Source organism: Mauremys reevesii, linkage group 8 (genome assembly GCF_016161935.1).
Source record: "Mauremys reevesii isolate NIE-2019 linkage group 8, ASM1616193v1, whole genome shotgun sequence".
In the NCBI taxonomy this organism is placed as follows: Eukaryota; Metazoa; Chordata; order Testudines; family Geoemydidae; genus Mauremys; species Mauremys reevesii.
In genome coordinates, this window is record NC_052630.1 from 64,594,851 (window position 1) to 64,616,213 (window position 21,363).

General features: G+C 42.7%; 1 protein-coding gene across 1 annotated transcript in view; it reads right to left on the minus strand.

The window, feature by feature from the left end:
* Window positions 1-1,263: 1,263 nt before the first annotated feature.
* LOC120370159 (complement factor H-like) overlaps window positions 1,264-21,363 on the minus strand; it is a 57,267-nt gene continuing 37,167 nt past the window's right edge. The window contains exons 8-12 of the mRNA XM_039484437.1: window positions 17,562-17,738; window positions 10,778-10,954; window positions 5,556-5,738; window positions 4,180-4,380; window positions 1,264-2,076 (exon numbers count right to left, since the gene is read on the minus strand). Of these exons, the coding sequence (XP_039340371.1) occupies window positions 2,063-2,076; window positions 4,180-4,380; window positions 5,556-5,738; window positions 10,778-10,954; window positions 17,562-17,738 (752 nt within the window). The 3' untranslated portion in view covers window positions 1,264-2,062. The remainder of the gene's footprint in view (window positions 2,077-4,179; window positions 4,381-5,555; window positions 5,739-10,777; window positions 10,955-17,561; window positions 17,739-21,363) is intronic.

Genomic DNA, 21,363 nt, shown 5'->3' on the forward strand with positions numbered 1-21,363 from the left:
CAGTATTGGAACAATACCCAGAAGGAAGCAGGACAAAGGACCAACAAACACAGATTTTGAATCTGGTACAGATTTGCGTAAGAGGAAAGCTGCTATAAATATAAGGTGTCTTGCACAGGACCCCGGGTCTCATCTTGTCAACATGGGAGCATCAATCTGGATTGGAGAAGCCCGACTCCACCCCTCCCCTATCTAATTCACCTGGCCAGTGCAGTTAGGGGGAGCAAATAATTGGTAACAATAACAAGACGGAATGTGCTTGTGTGTGAGTGTGCATGAGTGTAATATATATATATATTATATGCATATGATACAGTGTTAATTACATGTATTACTCATAAATGTGGCATTTTACCTTATTCCCCCGAAAAGATCCTGTGCAGTATGTTAAGTACAACATGTGTGCTGTAGGGTATAATGGTACCACCACCTAGTGCTGTGTATTTTATGAGAAAGGGCTGACCTGACTTAGGTGCTTAACTCCAGGAAAGAGTTCACAACTGTGTATCCTGAGTTGATAAAAGCGCTCAACTGCACCTGAGGGGTAAGGCTTAGGCCACAATCTTGTCCTTGGAATTCCCTACAGTCTGGCTGAGGTGCCTTCTTGCTCAACCTACTGGCTTTTGTGAATCCCAGACAAAGGGTACATGTGGTGCCCAGCTCCCATGTATGTACCCACACTAACTCAGCCTAACCTGGCACCTAAAAGTAGCCAGTGGTGCTGCAGCACCGGCAATAGCTTGGGTTCGCCACCCAAGTAGGTAGCATGAGTGTTGTACTCATGGAAACTAGGCTGAGCTGGTGCCTATGCAGTGCTAGCTTGAGCACAGCTACGGCAAGTATGTCTATGCAAGCAGGGAATCACACCTCCAAGCTCAAATATAGATGTACCCTTGGGTCACTGACTCTCCCCCTGCATTGAATAGGGAGCCTGGGTGACTAAATTTGGACTATGGATTCCAACAGGAGAATATGTAACATAAGTGCTACAGGCAGTTTTGCAATAATGTGAAAAATTCCAACATTCACATAATTTTTGAGGAAGATAAATGCAGTTTTTTTTCAGCTTTTATAAGTGTGCTTTTTTGTGTGTACCACAGGTCCAGAATTTGAGCCATTCCCTACATATAGCATCCCCTCAATATGTGGGATTTGTCTGTCTGTGTGGATTTTGGTAATGATTCGTCTCTGTCACAGCACTAGTCTAATTTCTAGTTTATTACATACAGTGGAAAATAGGAATAGACAATTTATTCACACAATGCCAAATGCATAGTGTCATGTTGATATTCAAATTAGCTGCAGGCTTTCATCTTTGTCTCCATTTTTTTAACAAATCCTAAGATTCCTTCCCTCTTCACTTCAGATGATGGTGTTAATCAAAAACATGAAAAGTCCAAATAATAGACTTTTTAAGAAGAGTGGTAAATTAATCATACAAATCTTAATTATTTTTCCCTTTTAAAATTAAAGACGCTATGAATTTCAACTTTAACCAGAGAAGTCAATGTTTTCAGTACAACTGTGCTAAATGACAGGAGCATTTTTTGGTTGCATGGCCTAAAACATTTGGAAGAATGATCACCAACAGCTAATAGTGATGGGCAGAACTCAAAAAAGCCTCCATGCATATCCCAAACTTTCTGATGTGGTGATTAGGCTAAAAATCTCTCAAGATTAATGTTTCTAATGAGACTTCCTGGAGTTCCTGATTTGGGCCAGAGGGAAATACTGCTGCTTTCTGTTTCAGCGAGCAAGAAGTGTGTAATTCAGGATGTGCAGATATGTACAATTCCCCTTAAAGTTTCTTTTTCCAAATATCATAAAAAGCTGTAGTTTGATCTGAGTTTGAACATATTTGCCCATCTGTTGCTACTATTTTATGATTGTATATTTTAAACCATTGTTAACAATGATAAAAAAGGTATTGAACTGATACATATAATCAATTTAAGCTAAAATACTGACAAAGGACATAATATGTGAACATTACAAATAACTGGTCAATGGATTTTGATCCTCAGATCAGAGTTAAAATTATCTGCTTGATTCTTCTTTTTATTCATCCTGAAGTACCTGTCAGGGAGAGAACAAACACTAGCAAAATCAGTTTAGTACATGTCAAATTTTTTAAACAAATATTACATACAAATCCCCTATGGACTGCACAGGAACAGAATATTGATTTCAACAGGATGGCATGAAACTCATACTGCATGGTTTTAACCTTTTTTGGAAAGTAAATGGGAACAAACTCCATCAAACATAATTGCAGTTACCCTTGAACTGCGATGGTTCAACTACTTTTCATATTAAAAATGATTACTTATTTTGAAGTGGAACTTGAAAGTAGCACAGAACCATACATTGATTTACTACATACTACTGGTTTTTTTTTTATAAGTATCCATGGTGTAGTTATTAGCACTTGAAAGTGATGGAATTTTTGGAACAGGGATCTTGAACCTGTTTCGTTCCATGACTTATCAGCTGGTTCCAGCCAGCCTTCTTCATATGTATGCATGAATTATTTGCTTCTGATCCCATAATGCTAGAAAGGAGGTGTCATTTCTCACACTAGTTCACAAAAGGTGATGTGGGAATTGCAACAATGATCCTAATATTGGAAGATCAGTAATTATGAATATTCTTTATCAGAAGACAGGAGAACTAGAATGATGTAAGACAAAATAGATTTTTCCATCAATACATTTGATAGTATTGTTGTAATGGAGATAGAGTAGCTCGCTGTAAGCAGGTCTGATTGATGGGCAGTCACAGACCTCAGTGAAACTTATGGGCATGATACTCATCTTTCATTCAGGCTAAATGAGGAAGCAGTTACATGCCCCTTTGTCTAGTGATAGCTGACACAATGGAAACCACTGCCCATGGACTAGACCATATGCAAGGTGTGGGCAAAGGCTAGAGCAATTCTGTTTGAGTGGTTTCTCTAGGGATTGACAATGGGAGGGCTGGGGATTAAATGAGGGAGGGATGGAGTGTGTGTGCATGCACGTGTGAATGTGTGAGCATGCCAGAAAGCTATGGAGAGACAGCAATAGACGTATTGGTAGCATGGCCCTGACAGAAAAGATCTTTTTGGTCAGACTGGTGAACGTAAAGGTAGGCTGGGAATTGTGAGCAAGGAAACTGCCTCCTGCAGTCTGAGCCAACTGTTCAGAGAAACAGGACTTTGTGTCCATTCTTTGTAAATAACAAGGGCTGTGTCATGGAAATACCTGATCCTACACCAATTTTTTCCTCCCAACTTAAAAAATGGTGGAAGACCCTGAATATTGGCTAAAGGCTTAGGCTAAAAAGCACAAAGTCAAAGATGGCCAAAAGGAATTAAAACAGCAGCTAAAACAGGAGCTGGAGACTTTGCAAAAGGTATTGAAGCGACAGTGGGAGGTTTACCAGAAAGGACTGAGAGATGCCATGCAGTCTAAGGCCATGTCTACACTAGTAGTTATGTTGGTAAAATTTTGTTGCCCCGGGGTGTGAAAAAATACCCCCTGAGCAACGTAATTTTTGCCATCATAAGCACACACATGCACAGAGCGATGTCAATGAGAGATCTCACTGAGCTGGTTTGATTATGTCGACAGGAGAGCTCTCATCGGCATAACGAGGCTAGGTGAGCACTGTGACAGCGCACAGCTGTATTGGTACAACTGTGCTGCTGTCAGCTTGTAAGTATAGACCTGGCCTAAATCTTTCTTCAGGCAGCAGCTACTAAGTATCTGGGCAGACTGAGAAGCCCAGCTGCAACACTCCCACTCTGGAATGGCAAGGCAGATAAATGAGGTGACAAGCAAACTGATTCCCATGGATCAGAAGGTTTCCCAGGAAGAGAAGACCAGGTAGTTTTGCCTAACATGTAACCTGTTAACAGTGCTTGCTGAAGCAAGGATTTAGGAGGGTGATTGTCCCAACTCAAGTAGTAGTGTGGTCACTTTGCTTGCGAGCTGCATCTCTTTACTCCCATTTGTCTTATCTATTTAGATTGCAAGAGGTCTGGGTCGGGATCCATGAGTTTATATGGTACCCATCACAATAGTGCCACTCTCCCATGCATTTTTGTATTTTTCTAAACTCTAGAATTCCTCAGTAAACATTAAGAAATCTTTAGTCAGAATATTCACCAGTACTGTAGTGTAATTAGAGATCACTTACCTCTTCTCTTACATTTAGGATATGCTAATTTCCCCTCCATACACTCTACTCTAAGTGAAGAAGATGTTGGATCCCTTTCATATCCCCTTTTACAGTTAAATTCAATAACATCTCCACTTTCTGCAAGAAATGTAGAGGTCTCCCTCCATTTCAGCACAATATTGTTTTTCTCCATCTCTTCTGGGGATGCTGTACATGGCTCTAGAAAAAGAAAAATGTAATGTCATTATGTACATGTGGATCTATTTTTGGAAATTTCATTCACTAACTATATTGACACTGACCCTGTCCCCAGATGCTTTACACAGTTAAATAAAACAGGGAAATATTTTCTGACAAGATTTGAAAAGTAAAGGAGAGATTGTACAGTTGAGAGAACAAAAAGGAACTCTAGAGAAGGAGGCTTTCACACCAACCAGTGTGATATTGTGGGAAGGGACAGAGAGGAGACTGGGGTAGATGAACAGAGAGGATTTTATTCCATTTTACTATGTGGCCCCTTTGTGCCACTCAGCTGATGCAAATGGGCCAGAACCTAACCATACCTGGCCAACAGAATACTCTCCATGTGGAAGGATGCTCTTTGCTGGTATAAAGCTAGCAAATTGGGCTCCCCATTGTCATCCCCCACCCCTTTTGTATAGATGGCATGGCAGAAGAGAAAGGGGACATGTCAGGTTATTCCTGAGATGTGAAGTCAGGTGGAGGACAAACCAGCCCACAAGATAAGTTCACCATAATTTAAGAACCACACAGCTTTGGAACACTGCACCACAATGTACTCCAGCCATTCCCTCCTCTCACTCTGAGCATACGGAGATTAGAAAGACACTCATGTAGAGCAGACTGCATTAGTTTTTGCCATTAAAGCTCCCCCTAGGCAAAAGCAGAATCTGCTGCTGCTCATGACAGCATCTGTCTACTCCTAGCACTAAGGAGCAATGACCAATATTCCTCATGTCATTCCATAAGTTACTGAATTTTAGTTCATAACATTTACTCTAATTGAAAGATTTTCAACTAAAAATATATTTGAATACATCTTTTCACTTACAGTAAACATTGGTTTTATTGTAGTGGGTTTTTACAGGTTTTAATTGAGATATTATTTTGGGAGTACATTCTAAATACTTATAATGGCATGGCTGTTTGCCATTTCCTGATCTTTTTAAAAAAAAAAAATCTGCAGTGATATCCCTAAAAAGAAGGAGAGTCTTCCCCTAACGTATTCCTGTCTAAATCAAGAGTAACTCCATTCAGACTGATGGAATTAATGTGGTGTTACACCAGTACAAGTGACATCAGAATTGGGCTCATAATATGGAAAATATATACTCACCGCAGTTCTTTTTTATATAATATATTTTTGTACCTACCTAAGCAAACTGGTGGGTTTGTCCATTGGCCAGACTCGCAGTGAACATATTGAGATCCGCTCATTATGTGTAAACTTTTGCATCTATATTCCACTCTTGAACCTGATTCATATACTGGCTGTGCAAAGTCAATGGTGTCTCCATTATCAGTAGTAGGTGGGGGCCCACACTTTCCAGCAGCCTCTAAAAGTAAGTATAGAAATAGAGAATATTTGCACCAGCGATTATTTACAGTAAATGCTGCAAGATCACAAATATTACACAACAGCGCTATCAATATGCTCTGACAGAGTCAGAAAAAATCCCAAGGGAAAAGTGAAAAAGAATCAGCCTGATATTGGAACTGAACACAAAAGACTAAAAGTTTTATCTTATAGTTGAAGCAGCATGATATTTGTTTATTAACAACCAACACTACAGAACTGATGGCAAAATAGGTAACTAGCTACTCTAGCTTTGTCAAGACTGATTTCAGGTTGCTTTTCAAGCAGAGAATTAGGTTAGTTTGAGATCTTTTAGGTCAATCATCTCTGCCCTACTAATCCCACCATTCTGCCTTAACCACTGCCTAGCGGGGAAATGGAAAGTGAGAGGCTTTGGCCCAATTTCTCCCCTCCTCAGGCTCATGTGGACCAATCAACCTGATTTTTGTCACCGAGGCATGCATCCATGTGCAGTACCTACTCACTCCTTGACCATATTACCATGTAAGGTGTTTGGTGCACCCAGCATATTTCTCAGACTATTGTGAATTATGACATTACCATGGTACACCTCTACCTTGATATAACACTGTCCTTGGGAGCCAAAAAATCTTATTGTGTTATAGGTGAAACTGTGTTATATCGAACTTGCTTTGATCTGCCAGAGTGCGCAGCCCCGCCCCCCCGGAGCGCTGCTTTACCGCATTATATCCAAATTCATGTTATATTGGGTCACGTTGTATCAGGGTAGAGGTGTATCTGAATATTGATAGAAGAGAGAGACTGAGGGTAAAATAATGATAAGAGGACACAGGCTAAATAGAAGTTGGGATGATTCAGGCCAAAGGAGTGGAATATGAATCTCAGAATAACACTAGAGAGATAAATGGGCGTGAATAGTACAAAAATGAAGGGAGAAAGGAAAGAATGAATCTGAGGACAGGGAAGCCTCTTGATGTCCCTATAATTGATGAACTCATAAATGTAGCTAAGCTTTGCCCTTTGGAAAGGTCCCTCAGTGAGGTGGATTTTAAAAATAGAGAACCCAAACATAATTTGAAATTTACTTTAAAATTCCAGCTGCCATTTCCTCTCTCTGCTTCTCTTCTCATGGAAAGGGATGTGGGATAAGGGTAAACAAGGTGAAATTTTGAAAATGCTAAGGTTACAAGTTAACGCGAGTAGTAAAAAAGCTTTACTTGTACTGATCATATAATTTGACAGGTTTCCCTGAGCCCTTTTTGCTTTATGACCTGTTTCTTTTGCCTTATGTCTCATCCCTAGATCTCAGTTTTAGAAATGTGCATTTCTGTCACTGGTGGCCATTTTGAAAAAATATTTTGCCTTTCTAATTAATTTATTCTTATTAGATGCATTAGAATTAAATGCCCTTTCCTAATTTTAGCAATAAAACATTTTATATATTTAGTGCAATTCTAAATAAAGTCTAGTAAACACGTGTACAAAGTTTTAACAGAAAAATAAAACGAGGCTAATATGCATCTCTAGAGAAAAACCACATAAAATATTTTCCTCTAAGAATGAGGAATATTCAATAGTACATTTCAAGAGAATATATAGAGAATTATTTTTACAAAAAAAAATTATGCAGTTAGTACAATTCTAAATAGTTGATTAAACAATTCCACGAAGAATTATTGATGAAATATTAAATTTAATGACTCTTTGGAAATGCACTAACTGCATAAAAAGTATATATTCTACTAAAAGTGCAGCATTCTATATATGGATTAACACTTCTCCTTTATGCCTCTTTCATTAAGACTTTGTATAATTATTTAATGACTATTTAAAAATACAGTAAATGCATAAAAATATTTTCATCTAAAACTCTGATTTTATATATATTAACATTTGTCCTTTATTTCTCTGACCTTAAGAACTTATTTAGAAATGTACTAGCTGGATAAAAAAATATTTTTTCTAAAATAAAATAATTAGGGCTGTCAATTAATTGCAGTTAACTCACACAAATAATTCAAAACAGATACACTCAATTAAAAAAAATAATTGTGAATATTCACAGTTTCAGCTGTTAAGCAATACCAGAATAACAATTTAAATTTATTATAAATATTTTGGATTTTTTTTTTACATTTTCAAATGACAGTGCTCACTTTATATTATTTTAGTACAAATATTTGCACTGTAAAAAGATAAACAAAAGAAACAGTATTTTTCAATTCACCTCATACAAGTACTGTAGTGCGATCTCTTTATCATGAAAGTGCAACTTACAAATGTAGATTTTTTTTGTTACATAACTGCACTCAAAAACAAAACAACATAAAACTTTAGAGCCTACATGTTCACTCAGTCCTATTTCTTGTTCAGCCAATCGCTAAAACAAACAAGTTTATTTACATTTACGGGAGATAATGCAGCTCGCTTCTTATTTACAATGCCACTTGAAAGTGAGAAAAGGCATTTGCGTGGCACTGTTGTAGACGGCATTGCAAGTTATTTACGTGCCAGATATGCTAAATATTCATATGCCCCTTCATGCTTCAACCACCAATCTAGAGGACAGCTATTAAAACTGGGATTAATCGTGATTTTTTAATTTCATCATTAATCGTGATTTTTTTTTTAATTGTTTGACAACCTTAGAAATAATGCATGTTAACATATATGTATTTCACAATTTGTTCTGCCATTACTACATTATATTGCCCTGGGGCTGAAGCAGAAAATGTTACAGAAGTTTCTGAATGTCACGGATTCCATGACTTTCCTGACCTCTGACATAATCTTAGCCTTAGTCATGGTACCACTCAATGTAAACAATCGTTGCAGATTACTATCTAGTTAGTTTTTAGAATCACAATTTTGGTTTTCAGAAAAAGGTGTTGTAACTCTGCAGATTTATTGTTTTTTTTTTTTTAATATTCATCTTCACCCAGACAGCCAATGAAATCCTGGTATGTCAAAAAAACAAAAAAAAATGAACCAGTAGAGCAGGAGTGGGCAAACATTTTGCCTGAGGGCCACATACAGGTATGGAAATTGTATGGCAGGCCTTGAATGCACATGAAATTGGGGGTTGGGGTGATGGCTTTTGCTGGAGGTTCGGGTTCTGGGGTGGGGCTGGGGATGAGGAGTTGCAGTGGGGGAGGTTTAGGTTGGCTATTAGGAAAAAAAAATTCACTAGGTTACCTAGGGAGGTGGTGGAATCTCCTTCCTTAGAGGTTTTTAGGTCAGGCTTGACAAAGGCTGGAATGATTTAGTTGGGGATTGGTCCTGCTTTGAGCAGGGGGTGGGACTAGATGACCTTCTGAGGTCCTTTCCAACCCTGATATTCTATGAGGAGTTGGGGGTGCGGGAGGGTGCTCTGGGCTGGCACCAAGGGGTTTGGAAGGAGGAGGAGTATCGGGGGTGGGGCAGAGGGTTGGGAGGCAAAAGGGGGTCAGGAGTGCAGGCTCTGGGCAGTGCTTACCTCAAGTAGCTCCCGGAAGCAGCGGCATGTCCTCTCTCCGGCAACTATGTGGAGGCATGGCCAGGCAGCCGTGCCCCGTCTGCAGGCGCTGCCCCTGCAGCTCCCATTGGCTGTGGTTGCTGGCCAATGGGAGCTGCAGGGGAAGTGTGGGGAGCCCCAGCTTCCCCTATGCATAGGAGGTGGATGCATAGGCACCAATTTTGTGGGTGCTCTGGGGCTGGAGCACACATGGAGAAAAATTGGTGGGTGCTAAGCACGCACCGGCAGCTCACTGCCCTGCCCCCCCTGCTCCAGCTCACTGCCCCACCCCTGCTCCAGTTCACCTCCACCTCTTCCGCGAGTGCACCACTGCTTCCTGCTTCTCCTCCCTCCCTCCGAGCACTTGCGCCACGAAATAGCTGTTTTGCAGGGCAGGGGGAGAAGGGGTAACAAGGTGCGCTGGGGGAAGAGGTGGAGATGGGGCGGGGATTTGGGGAACGGATCCAATAGCGGCAGGGTGGGGGCAAAGTTGGGGCGGGGAGTTTGGGAAAGGGGTTGGAATGGGGGCAGGGCCAGGGTGGGGAAAGGGTGGACTCGGGGCAAGAGCCCCCCTCCAGCATCGGAGAAAGTTGGTGCCTATGGGTGGAGGGGGGACATGTTGCTGCTTCTGGCAGCCACCCGGAGCCCCGGCATGTGCAAGCCCCAGACCCCACTTCCCGGCTGGAGCTTGAAGGGCCAGATGCAGTCCCAGTCCATTGTTTGCCCACCTCTGCAGTAGAGTGACATCACTTTTTTTTCCAGAAGCTTAATGATATATGGTGTTATCCTGGTCCTATTAAAGTCAAATAAAGTTTCTTCCACTGACTTCAATGGAGTGGCCATTTCACTAATAATCTGTTGTGTACTGTCTAGCTCATCTGGAAGTGGTAGTGAAACGGTGGTCTTAACTAATACAAAAAAAGAGCACCAGTATGCAACCTTATTCACATTATATTGTGGGTCAAATCCTGAAATCCTAATATAAGACTAGTGAAATGCCGACAGACCCCAGTCATTGGTGGGCAGGATCAAACCTGGGACTCTGAAGCTAAATGCACAAGCCTCTATGGCATGAGCCAGCTATATGGCCCTTAGCTAAGGCTGTAGTTGACTCATTAATCTCTAAGTGATCTCAGTGCTATTAGAGGGGACAGAGCACCATACCCAGGAGGTGTGTGGGTTACGCTAGGTACACTGAAGTCAATGTTAACTACTCAGCATGTGCGGGGTGGCAAAATTTGGCCCTCAACCTTTACTCAGAAGCTACTCAGGCCAAACTCCCATTGAAATCCACTGTGGGTTTGCTTGAATACGGAGCTTAGGGTCTGGCCCAATGTGAGAATTTTCTCATTAATGCTCCACATGACCATTGCCAAGGACATCACAGACTAGAAATAGATTTACTTTCTGGCTTTCAAGTGAGCATAAACTTGTACATTAAAAGAAGAGATACAGGGAAGCAAACTCTTCTGAATGAGAATGGATTTTTTATTCTAACAATTTCATCACTATTAGGCTATTTTAGAAATAAGAAAGTAAAATACCTCTGCATTCTGGTGTTTGGGACCACTTCCCTTGCCTACATGTTACAGTTGGAGACCCAATAAGGCTCAGACCTTGTGTACATCGATAAAGTACTCTATCGCCAGGGAAATACCTTCGCTGCCTAGCACCTAGAATCCTACCATCAGAAATGTCTGGTGCAGGTCCACATCTCATATCTGAAAAGAGACATGAAAACACAGTCACTGACGCATTCCCATGAAGGACATCAGGTTAGCTAAAGCATTTATGGTATTCCATTAGTTGTATCCAAATTCTATTAAAATACTCCAGTGATTAACCAATCCTGTTTAACAGAACACTTTAAATTGCAGCCAGGTGACAAAAAGGCTATCCAATAGTGAATTGATTTGGGTTAAGATGCATGGATGGGTTAAGATGCAAGTCAAACAAAATCACAAGTTTCTGGAAAACATTTCATGCTTGACAAATCAATCAAACTTTCTGACCAGCTGCTTTCGACACATCATATTGTGCTCTTCCTCCCTAACCCACTCAGAGTTTATGCTCTGCGGCTGAGGTGACTATGTCAACTAGACTCTGCCAAGTTCTCCCCCAGAAACAACAAGGGCAAACAGGGCCGTCTCCAGACCCCAGCGCGCCAAGCGCACGCTTGGGGCGGCATTTTGCCGGCAGGGCGTCAGGCGGCTCCGGCGGGCCTTCCGCAGTCACGCCTGCAGGAGGTCCACCGGAGCCGCAGACCAGAGGAGCTCCCACCGGCATGACTGTGGAGGGTCTGCTGGTCCCGCAGCTCTGGTGGACCCCCCCCGCAGGCATGCCTGCAGAAGCTCCACCGGAGCCGCGGGACTAGCGGACCCTCCACAGTCATGCCTGCAGGAGGTCCACCGGTCCGCGGCTCCGGTGGACCTCCCGCAGGCATGACTGCGGAAGGTCTGCTGGAGCCGCCTGACGCCCTGCCGGCAAAATTCTTGGGGCGGCCGGATTCCTAGAGCCGCCCCTGAGGGCATAGCCATGTAAGCTTCTGCAATAACTTCTTCTGTTTCTCTTCCATGCAAAGGTGGTAGGGCCAGGGCCGCCCAGAGGATTCCGGGGGCCCGGGGTCTTCGGCGGCGGGGGGCCCCCGCTTCGGCGGGAAGTCGGCGGCAGGGGGTCCTTCCATTCCGGGACCCGCCGCCAAAGTGCCCCAAAGACCCACGGCGGGGACCTCCCTGACGCCAAATTACCGCCGAAGCGGGACCTGCCGCCAAAGTGCAGCCCCCACCACGGGTCTTTGGGGCACTTCGGCGGCGGGTCCCGGAATGGAAGGACGTCCCCTGCCGCCGAATTCTCGCCAAAGACCCGGCTGCACTCCGGCGGTGGGTCCCGCTTTGGCGGTAATTCGGTAGCAGGGGGTCCTTCTGCCCCGGAGCGGAAGGAGCCCCGGCCAGCGAAGACCAGGAGCGAAGAAGCTCCGGGGACCTGGGCCCCGCGAGAGTTTTCCGGGGCCCCCGGAGCGAGTGAAGGACCCCACTCTAGGGGCCCTGAAAAACTCTCGTGGGGGCCCCTGCTGGGTCCGGGGCCTGGGGCAAATTGCCCCTCTTGTCCCCCCCCCTCTGGGCAGCCCTACCGTAGGGCTTTCAGGACTCCAAATCTGTGGCTCTGTGTTTGCAGGAGCCACTTGTCTTTCCAATTTTCATTCTGGCCCCTGACAACACAGCTCCAACATGTGTCCGACTAATAGTTCTCAAATCCATGAGGAAACTTTGCAGAGTGTTAGTGGCCAGTGTCAGCTCTGCTTTAAGAATCATTGTAAAAAGAACAGAGAGGAGCTAGGTTTCTCACTTGGAGCATCAAATCCTCCTTCTCTTTTGACTGTTCTGTGTCAGTAGCACTGCTAGCTACTAGAATGAGATACTGTTTATATATTTACAGCCTAAGGATCAGTGAATGACTTACCTGCTTGACAGACCACCTCCTTTCCCAAGAGATATTGGCACTGGAACCAATGAAGGCCCTGGAGCTGTGGCTGCACTGAGTGGAAGGGCTTCACAAAATTGGCAGCTCTCTAAAAGCTAGGCAGTCCAACCTGGGCAGAGCTGGGCCAATGTGACTTTGAGGAAAGGTGTGTAAGCATATGCTGCACCTTCCTTGAAAGGACAAGCAGCCAAGCACAACTCTGTTTACATAGGTGGGAAGAATCTTTCTTTTGGACCTGCAGCCTTTAGCTGTTTAGTTCCTGTTTCAATCTGGGTTGCAATAACGGGAAGGAGGTACAGACAGCAATTCCAGCAACTGGATGGGGGGGAATATTACCATTTAGTTAAATGCACGGTATCACCTGGCCAGCTGGCAGAAAACAATTGATGGGAAGCAGGGCTCAAATTGGGTTTTGTCATAGACACAGCACTTTTTATTTGAGGGGGGTGGTTATTTTATATGCTTCACACTCTGAGCTTTCATGTGGAAAACTAAAGTAAAGATCATGAGGAAAACCATAAAAATAACTGAATTAGTGTAACCGATGCCGAGATGCCTGCCTTGTTCTGCATTTAGCTTGGAACAATATTTCTAAGTGGGGTGAATACCATGTGAATCTAAATGGGGTTGGCTCAGATGCCCAACTATTTCACTTGTGATGAAAGCAGGTAAAATAATTGAAAGAGCATCACAGAACTGTATAGTTGTCAGAGAGTGGATGGCATTTGGGAGATAGCCACTGCTTTCTCCCCCCCTCAAACTCCAAACTCTAATTGTAGGGTCAGGAGGATTCTTCCCTACCTCTAATGGCTCTTGCTGCAGACTCATATAGACATCACAAAATCAGTTATGCTCAGTTGAATATTTTCAAAACCATGCAGACTAGAAACAATATGTTTTAATGAAGGCTGAGATTCTGATGTCAACAGAGGACCCTAAGAGCCAGAGACTAGGTTCCTATTTGTGCCTGTGCCTTAACCCAGCCCTGTCTAAATGTGTATGAAAACCACACTGTGAGGCAATCATGTTTTGAGCATTTGCAGAATCTCCTGAGAGTAACATCTCACCTTGGTATACCAAGAGAGTAGAGATTAAGAGAGTACCACCAACCTCCCGACCCCCAGCTTGAGCCCTGGTGAAAGGGTGGAACTGGCTCCTGCGTAAAACTCCAAAGAGCAACATTTATCTGATTCAGCTCACTACAGATGTGGCTGATGTTTGGAGCTGGTCTGGACTGTCTCTATGAGACTTGTAAGAGAGGTAAGTCTGTATAGTAGGAGGAACGCTCTCACTTGTACTGCATCAAGGTTGGCACTTATTAACCCCAGTACAGCGACTGGAGTTTGTGTGCCGCAATGATGGAGAGAACGTTGAAGAATACCCAGAGTGGAGCCGTCTGTACTGATAAAGGTCCTGCCCAAAGGAAAACCATAGGAATCTCCTGTACAATGGTTATATTGAGATATGGAAGTAGGCATTGTGTAGGTCAAGGGCCAGAAATCAATCTCTTTGCTCTAGAGCTGGAATAATGGCTGTTAACATGACCACCTTGAACTTCTGTGCCTTCCCATATTTGTTTAATGTCCTTAGATCTAGAATAGGCCTCCAACTCCCCTCACCTTGGGGATCAGGAAATAATGGGAGTAAAACCCCTTGCCCCTGAGTTGTGGCAGGTCTGGTTCTATGGGCCCTAGACATAACAAATTATCTACTTCCTGATGGGTCCCTAAAGGAGGATTGGGAAGGAAGGTTGCGGGAGGGATGTGAATTGAATGGTGTAACTCTTCAAAATAATCTCCAGGACCCATCTGTCAGAGGTGATATTCTCCCAACGGCTGTGAAAGAGGGCCAGGTGAAGGGACGTAATAGATGTGTAGATGGCTGCTGATGTTGCATGGTGTAATTGTTCAGGCCCTTGACTAACCCATCAAAAGTACTTAGAAGAGGCAGATTGAGAGGTTGCAGATTGGGGGGCTGACTGATTCCATTTCTGAGCTCTGGTCCTCTTATGCTGCAGCTTGTAACTGTGCTGAGATGGTTGGTTTTGAGGAGGTTGTGACCTGTGCTGTGGCTGAGAGCTATATCTTCTGTTCTGCAGCATAGATGTCCAGGGAGTGTAATGTGGCCTGGAATCCTTCAAGGTGTGGAGAGAAGAATCTGTCTTCTCTGCGAAGAGCTTGGGCTCTCCAAACTGGAGATCTTCTTTGGGCAACCCAGAAAATTGTAGCTAAGAAGCCTGCATTATTACCACCGTCATGGAGACCAAGCAAGCTACTATATCAGCTATGTCCAGTGCCATCTGTAGCACCATCCTGGCTATTAACCGACCCTCTCTGACAATGGCCTGAAAGTGCTCCTTTTGCATCTCGGGTAAATGTTCCAGAAATGCAGTGAGTTTCCCATAATTAATAAAAATCATATTTGGCCATGACAGCTTGGTAATTCATGACTCTAAACTGTAATGTCACTGACAAATACGCAATTCTTCCAATCCCGATCAGATAGGGTTGACTTGGCATGGTGTTGCATGCCTTGTGCTTTAACTGCATCCATTAGATGGAGTTGGGTTGCGGATGTTGAAACAGGCAGTATCCCTCTTTGGGAGGGTTGTAGTATTTTTTGTCTGCTCTCATGCTGGTTGTTGAGATGGAGGCTGGTGTCTGTCAGATAACTTTGGCAGGATCTAGAATTGGCTCATTAATTGGGAGGGAAATTCTGGATGAGGAGAAGGTGTGCAGAATATGCACCAGCTTGTGATATGTATCTGCCACCTCCTGTAGGGGAATGTGCATCTCATCTGCCATCCTCTTGGTATGATCCAGAAAGATTTTTAGACCATCAACTACTGATGGGGGGAGGGGTCATTACACCCTCATGTGGTGGAGATGGGGAGAACTTTGCTGGAGGAGTAGCTTCCCCTTTGAACCCTTCTTCCTCCTTTGCAAAAGCTTCCTCTTCCCCTGGTTCAGGAGCTCTGGACAACCAGGCTGTAGGAGACTGTGAGAGACACTGGACAGTTGTGATGTGTGGGATGTCTACATCACCTAAAGATCCCAATAGAGCCTTGGGGAGGGGGAAGGGCATGGGCAGTGGAGTTGCCCCAGGGGCCATGTACTACAATTGTGGATCAGCTCGATGGAGTTGAGAAGTCCCCTTGTATTGTGACAGTAGGCCACAATGAGGGGTCAGGGAAAAGACCTTCTCCTCATCACTGCCAGACTCGTCACTGGGTAAGAGTGGTGCTGACTGGGGTATTGGTGATACATGGCCTGGTGCTGAGAGCGATTCCAGGCACTGGGATGTGCTGATACCAGGGCCCTAGTATCAAGTAATGGGGATTGCTGTTCTCCTCCAATTGTCAGGTCTCCAGGGTACCAGAGCTCATGTGATACCATGGGATCACTTGGTTCTGGAGAGGATTGTCAGTGGTACGTTGTCAGTACCAATGGTTGAGGGTGTAGAGCACTCCCTAGTTGGGAGTTTTTAGCGGAGGCCCACTTCAGGGTACCGTGCTTCAGAGCTACCAGTGCACTGGGGAATCCCTCTGGCTGGCCAACCACTCAGAACCCTTTTTATGAGCCTTTACAGGGGAAGCTTGCTTGTTTTTTCCATGACTCTATCCCCTTTGAAGTTAAAGGCTCCAGGGATGATCTGGGGTTGGCACCGGAGTCCCCTGGAAACTGAAGTGTCTTCTCCATAAGGAGGAGTTTTAACTTCAGTTCCCATTTCCTGCAATACCACAGCTTTAGCTGGTTGTAGGGGATCACTTATGAGGGACATGGGACTCTCCCTAGCACCAGATACTCTTCTTATTTTCCTCTCTTTTTTTAAAAAAAGTAATTTATTAAAGTGTCTTCTAAACACTCTGTGGGAGGGGAGAATCACCCCAGACATGGCAGGAAAACAAATGGGGACACAAAGCTGCTTCCACCGGGACATCTCAAAGTAAAACTGCCTTCAGCTTCTTTGATCTGGTTTTAAACCTCCTACAAATAGGGTATTTATGCCTAATGTGTCCTTCCCACTTCAAGCAGTAGGAGTGAGACTTGGTGATCGTCATAGATTTGCTACAGTCAAACAGCACTTAAATCCCAAGGATTAACACATGCCCTGGTATTGAAAATAAAACTTGAAGAAGAACAAGATAAAAACAAGAAAATATTTGAAAATGAGTACCACTATCTAAATTACAGCTATACTAAACCATTTACAATAAAAGAATGCTAAAAAGATTTCTAACGGGAAAAGTGTGAGATGCTCAAACTGTCCATCTATGGGTGGCAAGGAGGAACTGAGAGGGTTAGGGCAGCTCTTCCCAATTATGCCCTTAGCTACAAGCATGAATGTGCAGCAAAAGTGCATGTACCACCTCGACAGGTACGACTATGGGAATATGTTCTCTGGCTTTGATGAACTAGTGCACACACAACCAAAGTGGAATGGACAGGTGCAAGCATTTCAAGACGCAGGGACTATAGTGGATGACAAATTGAATGAGTCAAAAGTGTGATGCTGTTGTGGAAAGGGCAAATGTCATTCTGGGAAGTATTAATAGGAATGTCATATGTAAAACAAGAAAGGTGAATGTTCCACCCTAACTTCTGTCTACATAGTTAGAAAGTTAAATTCTGAAGCAGGTTACTTAGGGAGGCTGTGTAATCCCCATCATTGGAGGTTTTAAGAATAGGTTACCTGTCAGGGATTATCTAGGTATATTTAATCCTGCCTCAGTGCAGGGGGATGGATTAGACAACCTCTCAAGTTCCTTTCCAGCCCTATGACTGTATGCTCCCAGCTCACCAAAGTGCACCTGGTCTTACTTGTTTTAATTAAAATACAAACACCTACCTTCGCAAATTGGTGGTTGTGACCATTCTCCATCTTCACAAATTACATAATTCAATCCCATACTTTCAAATCCTTCCCTACATTTATATTGCACTCTATCACCAGGCAGATACCTTCCCTCCTTATCATTTACAATATCAGCATTGAGAACTTTACGTGGAGCGCTACATGTTGCATCTGAAAAGGGAGAGAGACAAATAAACATACTAGTAGTGAAACTCTATTAATGTAGTATCTTATTTTCATGAAATATGTTATGTTCCATCAAAAAGTGCACTTATATAAGTGGAGGTTACTTGCTTGTAATTGAAGTTCTTTGAGATATTGGCAGTTCTTTGCATATTTGCACATGTGGGGTATTGTGCTGCCTAATTATGCTTAATGGTTAAACCTTCTCCAAGCAGCATCTGCTTATGCACACTCCTTCTAAAACCTTCCCTCTCCATCTCTGAACATTCTGAGGATGAAGCAATATAATGGGCCATGGGCACACTCTATCACCTCAGTTCCTTTTACTGCCAACCCAGAGATACAGCCCAAAAGCACCCTGAGAATGAGGGGAAAGTGGATGCGATGTGTGAATATGAAAAGCCATTTCAAAAAACTGTTTTACAAGTAAGTAACCTTCATTTCTCCTTCCAGTGGCTCTGCATATCCCCACTTATGGGTAGTCTGAAAAGCAATGAGGAAAATAAACTGGAGGACATCACAGACCACTGCTCTACCAAATCTAGTATCTGCCCTAGAAGCCTAATTGAGAACATAATGATTAGTAAAAGTGTGCGCAGAAGTCCACATTGCAACTTTGCCAGTTGAAAGAAAAGGGACTTGCTTAAGGCAAGCAAAAGACACTACCACATGGAATGAGATCAAAGTATCCGAGGTACAAGAATTTGTTAACATGTAACATTCAACAATTCATTATTTAATCCTTTTAGAAATAGTCTAGAGAGACAAGGTCTGATGCATGAAACTTTTAGCATAAAACACAAATAACCTAGATTATTTTCAAAACCTTTTAATTCCATTTAAATAATATGCAAGAGCTCTTCTTGAATCCAAAGTACATAAAGCAGATTGCCCCTGCTTAGTATGTGGCCTTGGAAAAAATGTCAGGAAATTGTCTGACTTATGTGAAATTCAGAGTCATTTTGGCAAAAGCCTGGGATCAAGTCTAAGAACCACCTTATCTTTATGAAAAGACTTAAAGGGGGAATCAAGGCCTTTAATTCACTCACCCTTCTGGCTGATGACATGACAATAATGAATGCTGACTTAAGATATCAAAAATAAAAAAATACTCAGCCAAGGGTTCAAACGGTGGTTTCAGAAATGTAGATAAAACCAGTTTAAGACTCCAAGAAGGGACAAGATCCCTCAAAGAGCATACATATTAGATACCTTCCTTCTCAAATGTATTATCCATATTATGCCCCAACTGCAATCTACTATCAACTAAAACATGGTATGCTATAATAACTGCAAAATGAATTTTCAAAGATTAATTAGATAACCCTTCAGTTTTTATATTAAATCATCTACAACACAAGGTATGGAAGCTGAGACAGGAGAATCAGATTTTTCCTGCATCCAAGTCAAAAATCTGGACTATTTCAAATAAGCCCAATGACTTCAAACTGTACACTGACTCAGATGAGACCTCCCCCTCTTTGATAAATCAGAATTTCCTCTCACTGATGGTGAAGGAGGAATTGAACTGGACTCCTAAGAGGATAACTGCTCTGACTGACCACGACCACAAGTCCAGAAGGCAGGCTGACTAGTGTTAGAACATTGTTCAGATTTGGCCTGTAGACCTGAGACATCCAATGCTTATTGGCCTTATTTTGGCTTATTTGGCCTTATTCTGAGATGCACAAATGGAGTCATACAAGTAGTCATGACCATGAGACTCAGGAAGAAAATTGTTTTCTAAGTTAATAGAAGGAGGGATAGCTCAGTGGTTTGAGCATTGGCCTAGTAAACCCAGGGTTGTAAATTCAATCCTTGAGGTGGCCACTTAGGTATCTGGGGCAAAAAATGGTCCTGCTAGTGGAGGCAGGGGGCTGGACTCAATGACCTTTCAAGGTCCCTTCCAGTTCTAGGAGATTGGTATATCTCCAGTTATTACCTTTTTTATTACCTTTAAGTTTGACATATTTTATGTTTAAAACATATTGCACTATTTTTAAAAAAAAATCTGTTCTCTGGTAAGAAGATTTTTCACTGCTGCTGTGTGCACTAAGGAGCACATGAATAAAATTATGTGATTTAAGTAGAGACTTGACTTTCTGAAATTCAGATGTAGCCCCATGTTTCAACAGCCAATCATACAAATATGTAAACAAAAATATCCTGTTTTCTCAAATGTGATGCTACCACAGAGAGACATTTGATAAATACTTTTGGTGCTGTGGACTGGCCAAATGCAAAGACCTTGTACTGGAAATGGTGTCCTGCCACCAAGAAATGAAAATACCTTCAATGACTGTGTCAGATAGAAATATGAAAAAAATTGTCCTTTAAATCAAGAGTTGCAAACCAATCCATAGCTGAAAGAGAAGGCATTATGGAGACCAGAGTTAACATGTGGAACCAAAACATCCAAATGTATTTTTTCAGATTTCTGAAATCTAAAATTGGATGAAACCTCCCAGTCTTTTTTTCTGCATGTGGAAGTGTCTTTAATTAAACCCCCTGATCCCTCTGCTGTTCAGATACTTTATTGGCGGCACATATAAGCAGTAATTTCTACACTTCTGAAAGTAGCAGAGCCTTTGGAAAGGTTCCCTGGAAAGGGATGATAGGGGGAATTGAAGGGGTTAGTTTCTCTAACTGAATGACATAGCCCTTCTCTCTGATTTCTATGACCCATTTATCTGATGTAATAAACCTTGATTTGCTGATAAAATGGGCTAGACTGTCTCCATAAGAGGAAGCGAAGTATCATTGCAATTTCATTTTCTACTTTTGATCATCACATCAAAGTGGAAGCCTGGTGTTCAATGAAGATGACAGGGAAGAAGCAGATTATTTTGATTTAGGCCTCAATTTGAAAGACCTCTTCTTGTGTTACCTCTGGAAAAATGTAGCCTGCTGGTGTCATTGCTGACATCTTTGATTTGACGAGAAATAAGCCAAAGAAGATTGTGGATAATAATGTCTGATTATGGAAAGAAGGGGTAGAAAGTATAATCTTAATAGAAGAAATCAAACACAAAGAGCAGGCTGTCATTCTTGGCTCCTTCAGTTTTCCCAGCAACTCCTCCATCTTTTTACTTAAAGGGTCATCTCTTTCAAAGGGGACTTCCTCTACCTTTATTCTAGTATTGAGGGCCAGAGTAAAAAAGCAAACCCAAGCATGTGTCCTCAGAGTAACTTCAGAAGCCAATGCGCTGGCAGAAGAGTCTGAAGCATTAAAGAAGGCCCCGAGTGTGTGCTTTGCTACATTTCGACCCTCCATTAGGATTTCATTAGCTAAATTCTGTTTGTCACCTGGCAAATCCTGCAGAAACAATGCTATCTTTTCCCATAGGTGGAACTGATAGCAGGCCATAACTGCTTGATAGCTTTCCACCCTAATACTAAGAAAGGAAGAAGAAAACTCCTTTCTTCCCAAGGAATCAATTTCCCCCACCCCCAGTCAGCAAGAGTGAAATATGCTTGTCCAGACCTTAAACTGCTAATGGCAGTAGCCACCACCAGTGAATTAGATAGAGGATGTGTATGAAAATATGAAAACACCTCATCCTGATTATCTTATATAATTTGACTTTCTTCTTAGAAATGAGCAAGAGGCAGA